Source organism: Apis cerana, linkage group LG9, assembly GCF_029169275.1.
Source record: "Apis cerana isolate GH-2021 linkage group LG9, AcerK_1.0, whole genome shotgun sequence".
NCBI classification, from domain to species: Eukaryota; Metazoa; Arthropoda; class Insecta; order Hymenoptera; family Apidae; genus Apis; species Apis cerana.
In genome coordinates this window covers 10,391,086-10,404,398 of record NC_083860.1, presented here as the reverse complement: position 1 = coordinate 10,404,398, position 13,313 = coordinate 10,391,086, and the positions used below count along the sequence as shown (strand labels likewise).

Sequence of the window (13,313 nt, the reverse complement as noted above, 5' to 3'; positions counted from 1 at the left end):
AAAGAAGACCGGTATCTCGGAGAAAGAAAACTTTATCCCTATCTTCACCGTTATCGAAAAATAATTATCGAAAACGTATCGTCGAGGGATTGAGATAATACGCGAGATACTTAGGAGAGTCTTAGAGCTTAACCTTAGACTTTAGAAAAAGAAAAATCTAAGCTGGATCCAAGTAACGAAAAGAAAGATCCTCCTAGGCGAAATAGCTAGCCGAGTAATCACACCCTTGATCCCCGATTCCCATTGACATGCTCGTTGTTGCTAAGCTTGAAAACTTGAATGTTTTTTTCTTTTTTATCGCATGGCCCTCGCCGTTGTAAAGAGCAATTTCGTGCAACGAAATATAATACCAGTACCAGATACAGATAGCTTTGTAGCGTGAGCAAAACACACGTGAAACTAATCGACCGTTCGAAACGTTTTGTTTCGATTGGTTTCAGGTTTCTTCGCGAGCCTTGGCTGGAGCTCGGACGGGGCGAGGCGAATGTCACGCGTCACAGCCAATGAAGTTCCAGCACCGTTGACGCCTCAACGGCGGGCGAGACTTCATTGCCCCTCCCGTCACGGAGGCAGGAACAACAACAACAATAACAACAACAACAACAACAACAATAACAGGTCGATCGGCAGCGTGTCCGTTTCGGGACTCGATCGTCGACACAATTGCTCGAGATGCGGGAAGAGCTACAAGAACGCTTATATATTGAAGAGGCATTTGTTGTACGAGTGCGGCAAAGCGCCCTCCTTCAATTGTCCCCATTGCACGTTTAGCTCCAAATACGAGAGAAATTTGAAGGCGCATATTAATCACCGCCACGTGGCCTCGCAGTCGGCCGGTACCACGGTTAATCAGAGAGCCTGAACGAGCAGGATTCCTCGCAGATACTCCCGAATCTGAATCGGGGGAGGGAGGGAGAGCGAGTGACAAACTTTGAATCGAGAAGCCAAGAAGAAGTTCAAGTGTTTTTCTCGTATTTTTTTTTCTTTTCTTTCCATTGAAAGATCACCATTTTTTTAGATTCTTTTTTTTTTATCCTTTTTTAATCTTGATTATCCGATTGGAAAATGTATATATATATATATATATATTTCGTAAGAATGTTCGAGGCATTACTCGTATTGAGAATTGCTCGTGTATTTTTGTAAGTCATTGGAGGGAAGATTTGTTCTAAAAGAAAATAATGGTTCGATGTTTCCAAAGATCGATTGGCTAGTTTCATCGAAGGTTAAACGAGACGTTGATATCGATGGAATTTCGGTTAAGCAGTTAAAATTTGATCACGACGCAAGACCATTTTTCGTGTCGCTTAACCTCCGATGAAACAATCCTGTTGAAATATTGGAATTAATTTTCCTTTAGAAACAAATTCTGCAACCATTTGACCATGAAAACGCGTCAATTCTCGATCAATTTGCAATTGATTCATTATTTCTTTTCTTTTCATTTCATGTCATACGATTGTACGTACATATTTTTCATTTGTTGTTTCTAATCTTTCGTCATCTAAATGTGCTATCTCGATGCATCATCCGAATGAAAATAACAAGCATGTTGTGTTCCTGACGTAACCGAAAAAAAACAAAGAGAGAAACAAAAAGGGGAGGGGGGGAAGAAAAAAACAGCCGTAATACACGTGACAATACGTTTCCGTCATACAAACTCGGAAGAATTTGTTTTTGCTTTTGCTTCGTGCTCACGCGCCAACAAATGTAGTAATGGATATTAGGGTAAAAAGAAAAAGACGGTTTTTTCTCGCTGCTGTTGACATATAATAGAAAAAAAAAAAAACAAAATTAGCGATCCGTCTTTCATCGTGTCACGAAGCCGTTGTTGGATCCCATTGTATAATCCATGTATAAAATGGAGAAACATTGTTGAATATTTTAGGAGACTCGAGAAGACCGGCTAAAAGATTTCGTGTAATTTTTTTTGTTTGTAGTTTGGAGATTAGGTTAGAGACGAAATAATAAGCGAAAAAAGAAAAAGAAAAAAAAAGAGAAATGGAATAGAAAGAAGGAAAGAGAAGGAGCATTTTTCCGGAATCTTTTCGAGCCTTCGATAAATTTCTAAATCGCCTAATTATTTTTATACTAATTGTAAGAGAAACAAGAGTTTTTACATACGAGCTATCACGGATACGGAAATCGATGTTTCGCGGGGCAGGGGAATTCCGTCGTCCGTCGATCGAATTGAGAATTACGTACGTTTAGATAGGCTATCCTCCTCGATTAAAATATCCTGTCTATTATATATATATATATATATATATTTCCTTTTTCAAGTATTTAGTAAAGTTCCATCTCTGAACTATGTATACCAAGCAGAGATTTGTGTAGAGAAACAATTTAATTTATCTTATCTCAATAAGAATAGGGCAGGGTTAAGAAGAGAAGCGTTTGAGAAATTACTGAAAGCGTTTCGAAATGCAGGACAGGATCTTAATCGAGGGGGAAAGTTAGATTGGTCGTAGTTGAGAATCGTCGAAACGTTTTTTCGTTCGAATTTAAATTTCGCCTCGAAGTGAAAGAGAACGAAGTTTTCTCAGTTCAATCGAACGTGCCGAGATTCTCGTATTCCAACCAGCCTACGACGATCGAATTAACGATTGATCCCAAGTTATTACCCACGGTGGACATTTTGACTCTTATTTAAAAATTGGAAGGGAGGATTGAAATTCTCGATGCAACGAAAAGTCTACGATGTTGGTAGAATACCCAATTAATAGGTTATCCTAGTTCTAGAGCTGTAGCTTAGTTTGAACAATGTTCGGAAATTCTAGTCAAATAGAAATAGAATATTATAATATATATATATATATATGTGTATGTGTATATATATATATATTATACAGTCACGTCGAATTTGACGATGGAGAGGGCAGGGAGGGGGGAGTGGGGTTTAAAACACGATCCGTGAGAGAAGGAAATTAACTTATTAACTTTTGCGATTCGAAATATAAAAGAAAAAATCGAAAGAACGATTCGAAAAATCGTATCGTTGTTTTCGTGATAAAAAATGGCGAGGAGAGAGGGAAAATATAGAAGCTTTATTATGAAAAAAAATTCGATGTCATCGCATACACGATCGAAAGTTGTATATTTTTTCTCGAATATCGTAAGATTGTAGATTCGCAGAATCAGAAAAACGAAACGATCGAACGTACTAAATCGGATGAAAGAAGGATGATTTTTTTTTTTCCATCTCGATTTCGTTCGATGGAAGTTTGCATTGGTTACGTTCGTTCGAATCAATAGAATCGTCTAGTTTAGTAGAGAAAAGGGGATGGGACGGGGAGGGGGGCTCTAAACGGTTTCGCTACCTAAACGTAGAATAATACCCCAAGATAGAGGATCTATTTAAATCAAAAAAATATATATATATATTATATATATATAATATATTATACAATATATATATACATATTATATATATATACATATTATACATTATTGCATATAGTAAGTTTATGACGATGACGTAAGATGTAAGTCGTACGTGGTACGATCGAAGAAGGAGAAACGTGTCTTTCCAAGCGCCGAGGCTTGGCCTGAAAAGCGGATCCATCGAGTTCGATTTTTTTTATCGCGCGAGGATCTCTGTGATAACCTTAACGATTACGCAAATGGATTAAATATTTCTCGATTAATATCGTTCGAATGATAATATTAGTCATCGTATAGTTCGACGAATCGACGTGTGCAAACGAAGCTATGAAGTCTGGTCAAAGCGTGTAAATTAGTAGTCTGGAGAATCGAGATGAAACGAAGAATCTAGACGATTTGATTTAATTTCCGTTTTGAAACGGATATTGAATTCTGCATGAAAGAGATTCGCTCGATAAAAGGATTAATTTGATCGATTTTGAATCATTCGACGCGAGTCGATAATATATACGAGGAGAGAAAAAAAGGCGATGATTCGATTCGTCGAATAAATTGTGCGTGGAAAAATATTATTTTGAAAAGATAATACCCGTGAGCCAAATCACACGTTCCGTCTGTCATCGAGGACAATACGGAATATCTCGGATTCTTAATCATAATTTTGCGCAAACAACTTCGAACGAATTTCGAGATCTAAACGAATCTCGGGAGAATCCTCGATCAAGGACCAAAGATTCGACGAAGAATTAATTTCGAGCAAAATTCTAGTCAAGTCGAAACTCGATGATGATTCGTTCACCGGCCAACCGCGCTACTCAGCGAAGAAGCGTATCGATAAAGCGTTCTATAGAAACGTTGAATCTCGTATTTATCCTTTAAAAAAAGACGTAAACTTTAGCCAAACTTTTTACTCTCTCTCTTTCTCTCTCTCTCTCTCTCTCTCTCTCTCTCTCTCTCTCTTTCTCTCTCTTTATATTCTCCTCCTCATTATTACTCTCTTTCCGTGCATTTTTCTCGCGACCTGTGGTTCCAAGGTCTTTAATCCTTTTGCCTGATCTCGTCTCGGAAACGACTTAAACCTTAAATCTTACTATTAAATAATATATAGAATATAGATGTAGATCATCGACGACGATCGTGATTCCTAGGTCGTTCAATTTTTTCGGATTTGTCGTCGCTCCTTCCGCTATACTCGTCCGTACGTTTCTTGTCCATTACGAAATTACGAAGGTTTCCGTGGTCGAAATCGATTCCAATCCTCGCGAATCTTTCCACCTCTGTAAAAGAAAGATTCCGTTGGAAAGATAAAAATCAGATCGGCGAGACGAATTTCTAACGAACGACAAAACCTGTGTGAAAGAAAAAAAAAAAAAAAAAAACCTCTCGGCTTCCACGCGCTCGTTCTTGTTCTCGGCTCTTGGTCTCGAATCTTGGCATCTTGAACGCTTCCATTCGGCGCAAAATTATTTGCGCCGAACCCGCACGATTTATTGAATTTTTCAAATCGGCGCGCCCTCTTCGCACCAGCGCCCTCTTCTTCCGTTTCTTCGCAAGCTTCTTTGCGAACTTTTCCGGCAATTCGATGAAATTTTTTTAACACGCGCTCGCATGCTCCGCGAGCCCGACATTATGTGCCTCAAAACACGAACGGAACGTTACGGTTTCCGGGTCGAGTAGAACGTTATTGTTCTCCTCTGTCGTGTGCGAATTTTCGTATCCGAATATTACTAGTCCCCGCAAAAAATACGCGGGAACGTGGACGTATATACTTTCGAATGAGATTGGTGATCGATCAGAGAATAGAAAGTTGATTAGCCGTCACGAGGATAATGGATCTGAATATGGAATTCTAAAATTCAGGTGTGATTCATATATTCGAGAAGGATAGTAAATAATTTTGTAATAGCTTCAAGAGATCGTAGTTTTCCTCTGTCTTAGATCTGGATTGGAGAATTGCAAGATTGTTTATGTTCGGAAGAGATTAAAAATTATCGCGGACGACACGATCTGCGTGAACATCATCATTTCGTCGTTTATCATTTCGAGGAATGTAATCGAAAATTTGCTGAAATTATATTTTTAGAAAACGAAGCATTTTAGCGTTTTACCAAAGATCAGAATGAGAAAAAAGTACAGTGAGAAAGTTCGAAAAAAGAGATTCTTCTTTGCTTTCTTCAGCCCGACGACCCGGATGAAACGGAACGTGTCTTCCAAAGAGAGTTAAATCGGGACAAGAAAATCGGGATTATCGTTGCCACGAATAAAACGAGACTTGTGTCTAACGTGATTGAAAAAAAAAAGGAAGGAAAGAAAGAAGGAAGGAAAGAAACAATTTGCTATATCTTTATGTTCGTCATTGAAATCTTTGCACGCATATTAAATACGAATATTAAAGCGTAATAGAAGCGCAAAGACTGATTAATAAACATCGTAGGAAGTGAGAGGTGTACATTTATAATGAACGTTTAACACGGTATATATAAAGGTGTATCACATACACGCGCGCTCCCGTTTAAATGAGACGCAATTTGTAATGCGAAATAGCATAGATCCGTTTCTGAATTTAAAATATGATGATATAGGACGGTGTACAAAGGGGAATCGGATGAAGAGATCGATTTTTAAATATGGTGCTGGGGGAAGGATATCGTCGGTTATATATCTCTCAAGGTATATATAACATCGATGAAAAATCTCTTTCCGGATAAGCAAGGATACACTTCCGTTGACATTGCAACATTTGTGCCAATATACATATATAAACGAGGCTGATTACGCGATATTTTGATTTATCCATCGATCCGCAGTGTCGGCGGATCACTATGAGCGGAAATAGAATTATTTTTAAAAATAAACGTTACGCGTGCTGCGTGCGGTCAACACGTTCGGGATGTTACGATTAGATCGTTTAACGTGGCTCTTCGATTGTTAAGTGAGTACCTAATTTTGATGGATCATCGCGAATCGAGAAAGAAGAAAACTGATTTATAATACGAGTATAGAGAGTTTAAATTTTATGTTTGGATCGAATTTTTGACGATGAAAATTGATGATCGGGGACACAGTCCGGACGGTTGCAATGTAAATAGAACCGAATATAGTGAATTTCCATCCTGGACATGTTAATCGCGCATGCGCGCGGAAACGTATATGCGCAAATATCCGATATGTATAAGCCATGCCTGTAAACGCGAATACACGCAACCAATAATCACGTAGAATGATTCGTGTAAATAAAATTTATGCGTGCATATGATGAAAAAAAAAATCGAATTATTCAGAAGCCAAATTGATTCGACTCTTCTTCTTCCATGAAAAAAAAATTTTTAAACATTGAAATATAAAATCATTAGCGATTATTAGCGTTTTAACGTTCAACGAAGTAGTTTTCCTCGATGATGAGGGTTGATCAGTTTGGCTTTCATATGTGGCTGGAATATCGATGATTTTTCGAGAGACAAGGGAGAGACAAGCGAGAATCAAGGGGAGAAAATTGAAAGCTTAAATGCTATAGCCCAAATAAAAGAATACCTCTTGCTTTTAAGGAGATCGATGAAGATAATAATTAGCATGTAAGCGTTCGATACACTTTTTTTCTCTGTTTGTGGAGAACTTTCAACAATACTGAGGATGATAGTGACGAGCAGAAGATAAAAAGAAAAAAGAAAGAAAGAAAGAAAGAAAGAAAGAAAGAAAATATGAAGTGAAAAAAGAACAAATCGCATAATATTGTTCATTCACAAGTGCGAAGCATTACCTACACATATGTATAATATATAACGCTCAGGCGACTTCAGCGGGAATCGTATGTTGCGTATACAAATGTTACATATATACGATATATTCTTTATGGTTTATGATTTTTTGCGAATTTAAAAATATAATTACCATTGTGAGTGTATCACTGATAACCATTGTGTTAGCGAGGATACTCGACGAACAATAAAGAATTTAATTATTCAGCAACGATTTGCCCACCCCTCGAATCTCGTTATATTTTCGCTTTGCTTCCGCTTGAAAAAATTCTCATTCGGTGTTATACGAGTGTTAACATGAAAATCAAACATCCGATTGTCTCGTCTCTGAATCATAATCGTAAACTTTTTTTCATAATGTCTATTTTTTTTTTTTTTATTCAAACTACCGATCGAATGAAAATGGAAATAGAAACGGAAATTAAAGTGGAAATGGAAATGGAAATGGAAATAGAAATGGAAATGGAAATGGAAAAGAATCCAGATTTTACTGTTTCGGCGACGAGTAGGAGAAACCCTGTCTCTCGCAAACGAAATACAAATTTTGAAATCCATTCGTTTCCTTCAAGTGACACATTTTTCACTTTCTTTTTCAGGTCGTCTGAAATGCTACTGTGGGAGGCGCTTCAAGCATCTGTTCTCATTGGTGTGCCATCAACGCGGCGAATGTGGCCAGGGATATCAGTGTAAAAACTGCAACTTTAAAACCGACAAACTTTATTTGTGGTCGCGTCATGTGAAATCATCAAATTGTAAACATTAAAGAGAAAAAGAATTATTCTTTTCATCGTTTTATCAAATTTCATTAGATTGTTAAGGAATATCGATTGTATTTTTCATAAATAACATTTGCGAAATTATTATCTCTCCAGAGATTTAATAAACGTTTAACAGTATCATTCTATTCGCTTATAATTATAATCATTTTATGAAAAAAATATATACGCGTGTATTTATATAAGGGATATATGCGAGAACGATCTATGATACAAGAATCTAAATTTCAAAATAATATAAAAAAATTCGACGCTCTTAGAATCCCAAAAGTTTCGATTCGTGTTTAACTCGGATGAATTCGACAATAATCGGATAGAATCGGTTTAAGAACCGAATCTTTCGATTATTACCGAGTTAATATTAATTCCTACCATTATCCACATTTGGTTGAAACTTTCGAGATCTCGCGTGAATGTCACGATCTCAGTCGATCTCGCCCGACCTCGCCCGATCTCGCCCGATCTCGCACGATCTCGCCCGAATTTCTCCGATTAGTTCCGAACCGATAATCTTCGGATCACGCACATCTTGATTATTTACGTAAAAAGTTTATCGAAAGAAGAAAGAAGAATCAGTGTGTTTTAAATCCGACTTCTGACGAGCAACAAATGACGAATCTCACGTACGGAGCGTGAAAAATAATTAACACAAGATGCATTTCTGATTTCAGATGACAAGGGCCTGTATTACGTGAAAGACGCGAGGCTTGGATTCCAGAACTTGCCAAACCAGGTCTCGATTTATAACCAGAAGAAGCACGTATGTAATTGCGGCAAGGTGTACAGTCAAAAGAGTTCGCTCGATCGACATCTACGGTACGAATGCGGAAAGACGCCAAACGTGCCGTGTCCGCAATGCGGAAAAATGTTTAAACACAGGCATCACGTGACGCAGCATTTGGCGAGTTGCCGCCTCAAAGACATGAGAAACTCTGACTTTCTCAAGATGTTCCACGTCGATCTCGCTCCCCGTTGAAAATATGGGAATTTCTTATTTTTGTAATTTATTTATCGAGAATATCCTCGTTACTATTTCACGAAATAAATCAGAAAATGTGGATTTTTCCCATTCGATTCGTTTTTCAACGATCCTTCGAACATTTATTCAAAAAGAAAACCAGAACTTTACGACAAATAGATAGTATATTATTACTACATCCTTTTTTTTTTACAAATACTCAGATTCACACTCGATATCATTCTCGAAACTAACTAATTATTTCAATTAACCGTTCCATTATCGTATGCTTGCATAATTTTCCAGAATCAATGTGGCAACAACTGGCGCATAATCGACAACGATCGAGAACGCGTCAAGGGAAGGAAAATGCGAAGCAATGTAACGAAACGAGATTTTTCTGCGAGTCTTGCGGGAAATCGTACAAGTGGAAGGAGTCTCTGCTTAAGCACAAGCGCGTGGAATGCGGAAAATTGCCGCAATTCAGTTGCGAGGTTTGCGGATACCGATTCATGCACAAGCATCATTTGGTCAAACATATGGCTGCGATTCATCGAATGTCTCCTCCGAGCGGGGCGGCTATCACGTCGTCCAGTAACGGAAAGTTTAAGTGTCTCTATGAAAATTCTGCTGCCATGGATACGATGTAATATTGCGAAATAAAGTTTAATGACTTTAACATCACTTTTAACATCACTTGATTCGCTGATGCGATCTGTGTATTTTTAAAGAAAATAACCGAATGTTTAAGCAGCATTTTTAACGCAAAATGATTCTATTAATATTTCTATTAATTTTGATTTCAGGTTTATTCTTTTTACAACACTGATATGGAACTCAACTATGATAAACTTTGTCAATTCTTTAATAAATTTGTTCGACAATTTGTTTCATACAAATATGAAATTTATTTTTTTTATTGCATTTAAACGTTCGTTTAATTTTTACTTATCGTTTCTTTGAAACAGGATTGCGTTGTTGAGAAGTCGCCTTTACTTCTCTCTCATCCATTACAAAACGCAACACTAAAGATAGAAAAAATTCTTCTAGGAAGATCTTTCTGCCCAAGAAGATATTTCTGCGTAGAAGATTCATCCGTCATATCTGTTACGTCTGGAAGAGAAGCTTCAAATAGAAGTAGAATTTAATCAATAGTTTGGTGCTTTACAATTACGAAAGAAAAATACAAGGATCATTATAAATTATGTTCCCATTCTCTGAATTCATATAATCGTTTCTCAATCTTTTATATTTAATTTCTAAAATTTGTACGATTTGAATATGTTTCCGAATCTCTGATTAATAGAAATAGAAAATAAAGCTTTCTTAAGAACGTAAAAATCATCATAGATTCTATAAATAACTTTTCTTATATTTGCTTCATACCTGATCATCACCTAAATATGCGCAGCTATCAGTCTTTTTATACCTCACTTTTGATTAAAGTCCAATATTTCTTTTCAATATTCAAAATGTATTTTTTCTCGTTTCTCGCATATTTTTTTGCTTAAAAACTTATAAATATACATATACAGATATATATATATATGAAAACTTTCTATATAATATCAAAAGTATGTCTATTATGATAAATTACATATGATAAATTAACACGATGAAAGAAAGAAAGAGAGAGAGAGAGAGAGAGTGAGAGACAGAGAGAGATAGAGAGAAAGAGAGAAAGAGAAAGAGTATATGTATGAGAAATAGTAGTATGAATGAAGGGGAGGAAATGGGCTATTTAAATAACACACTACGCATCATTGAAGATGAATTTTAAGGGTAAAAAGTGCTTTTAAATTTTTGCTTACGACGAAGATTAGATCGAATAATTGAAATATTTCGACCTCTAAATTGCAGGTTCTTGCTCGAGAAACAGATATTCATCACCGAAACCATTTCCGTGCGACAAGTGCGATAGGGCGTACAAGAACAAGAGCAGCCTGACACGCCACCAGATCGTCGAGTGTGGTAAACTGCCTCAGTTCATCTGCAGAACTTGCAACAAGGGATTCAAGCAAAAGGGCAACTTTCAACGGCACAACTCGAAGATACACGGCCATATTTTCCTTCTAGGATCGTGAACGACCATTGCAAGAATGAACAAACAAACCCTCCTTTCCCCCTCCATCCCCTCCCCTCATCATCGCTCAAGAATCTATCCATCCTTCTGTCCACTCCAACTAGTACTCCATCACTTTTTCAGTTCAGAGAAGAAGAGAATAGAATTTTTTCCTGCGATACTCGTATCGTCGTTATTTCTCACGCGTGTAGCTTCGCGCATTTATCTGATTATTTTTTTTATTTTTTTTTTCCCCCTCTCTTTTTTTTTTTTTTTTTAACGCAACTATGTTACATTTATCAAGTGAATCGAATACATACAATTAAATAGCGAGTAATTAATAGACAAGGTTGGCACGTGCAAGGTTCGAAATTTAATTAATGCGATCTTACACGAAAATTTTTTATTTCTGTTTCGAAATTGTACTTTATTTTTTTTTTTTTTTTATTTGCGGCGTCTTTTGCCAATTTTAATGCTCTCTTTATCGATGCAAGAGAAAGGAGCGAGAAAAATTCGATATAACGAATTTATACAATACGAATCAAATTGTTTTAGCAAAAAAAAAAGCGAGCATTGAATGCGACCAGCTTCGAAGAAAATGCGACGTTAAATTAATTTTAAGAAAGAAAATATATATATATAAATATATATATACACACACACATATATATATTTCATTCTATAAAAAAAAAATGTTCTGTGATACGTTGAACAATTATTGTACGACATTTGAAAAGAAAAATTTGTGACAACAATGTTTGCTCGAGGCCTTGGTTATAATACATACGTATACACTAGTTTCGCAACGTGTATTGTTATCATAGTTTATTATAATTTTATTATAAATATCAAAGTACACGATTGCAAGGGTAAATCATGTCTTGAGATTTTTCGAATTTCTCCAAAATCACTTAGTCTTGCGTACACCAACCCATCAACCAAGATACAACATTTTCGAATTAATTCGAAGATGCGACATCCGTTCGACATCGAAAACGAAGAAGAAAACATCCGAGGAAGAATATATCTGATCGTCAATTGGAAGATGAATCTCCACGTAGCAAATCGTTACTTGCTTCATCGAACCGATTCTTTATCGAGAGATCCTATTTATTTTCTTTCTACTTTTCTTTCTTCCAGATCTCTCTCTTTTCAAATTTATAAGAAGAGACATTTCGATCTCCAGTTTTCAGTTCCCTCTTTTTCTTTTCTTTTCTCTCTTTTGCAAACTGTCGTCAATGTTTAATTTTCTTTTTTTTTTTTATCGGGTATCGCGTTACGCATCGAACGGAAAGGAAAAGCTACAAACTATTTCCAGATCCACCAGATCCGAAGATTTTTCACTTAGGGGGGGGAAAATAATTATCGGCAATAATCCGACATTTTGATTTTGATTTCAGGTTCTTGATTCAAGTTCTCAGGGGGAATCAGATTGTTCCAAATCGGATGATGTTCGAATACGATACGATCGAAAGAAGATTGAAGATTGATCAGGTCTGATTTCGCAATATCAATGATCCTTCCATACCCATCGTTCAGGCAAGGCCCGAATCTGACAACTCTCTGTACAACACCTGAAAATAAAGACACGATTCTCCGTATTTCTTTTCTTTCAATTAGCTCGATCGCTGTACAATTCACTCAATGTCAACCCTGTATACAACCGCTTCTTGCTTAGAACGGAAGATTTGTACAAGATGTCTCGTTTAAATAATCGATCCCCGAAATACGACGATCACAATTATTTCGAATCGTGAAATAAGAACTCGAAAAGAAATAAATAGACTCGCTCCACTCGCCATTCTCTCCGTCTTCGTCGATGTTTTTTCTCAGTACGATCGATCATATTTCCAAGATTATATTAATTCCAACATTATCCCAAGATATTTATTAATTTAAACGGAACATGCTGTATGATACTTATCAGACGGACGAGACGTTATTATTATTATTATTATTATAATATCAGGACACGTGGCAGGGCAGGATCGTTTGACGATCAAGAACGTTTTCTTGGGAGGGAGGGAGGGAGGGGGGGGGGAGGAGACGTCGATGGATCTAACGGGGAAATTACGATTTCAGGATGGGCCACGATGATAAGACGCGACAACAAGGGAAACTACGCGCTCTACCAGTGCGGGATGTGCGGTAAATCGTACTCTTGGAAGTCGTCTTACCATCGACACTTGCGGGAGGAGTGCGGCAAGCAGCAAAGGGCGAAATGCAAAAATTGCGGGAGGCAGTATCGTTGGAGGGATTCGTTGAACAAACACTTGAAATACGAGTGCGGCGTGGAGCCCAAGTACACGTGCTCGGTTTGCGGGAGAAAATTTCGTCACAAGCAGGTGCTCACGTCCCATTTGAGGAAATTCCATTGA

General features: G+C 37.1%; 1 protein-coding gene across 1 annotated transcript in view; it reads left to right on the top strand.

The window, feature by feature from the left end:
* Window positions 1-13,313, top strand: part of LOC114577190 (zinc finger protein 595-like) — a 16,664-nt gene extending 3,351 nt beyond the window's left edge. The window contains exons 2-6 of the mRNA XM_062079483.1: window positions 441-836; window positions 8,587-8,820; window positions 9,180-9,467; window positions 10,734-10,898; window positions 13,018-13,313. Of these exons, the coding sequence (XP_061935467.1) occupies window positions 441-836; window positions 8,587-8,820; window positions 9,180-9,467; window positions 10,734-10,898; window positions 13,018-13,313 (1,379 nt within the window). The remainder of the gene's footprint in view (window positions 1-440; window positions 837-8,586; window positions 8,821-9,179; window positions 9,468-10,733; window positions 10,899-13,017) is intronic.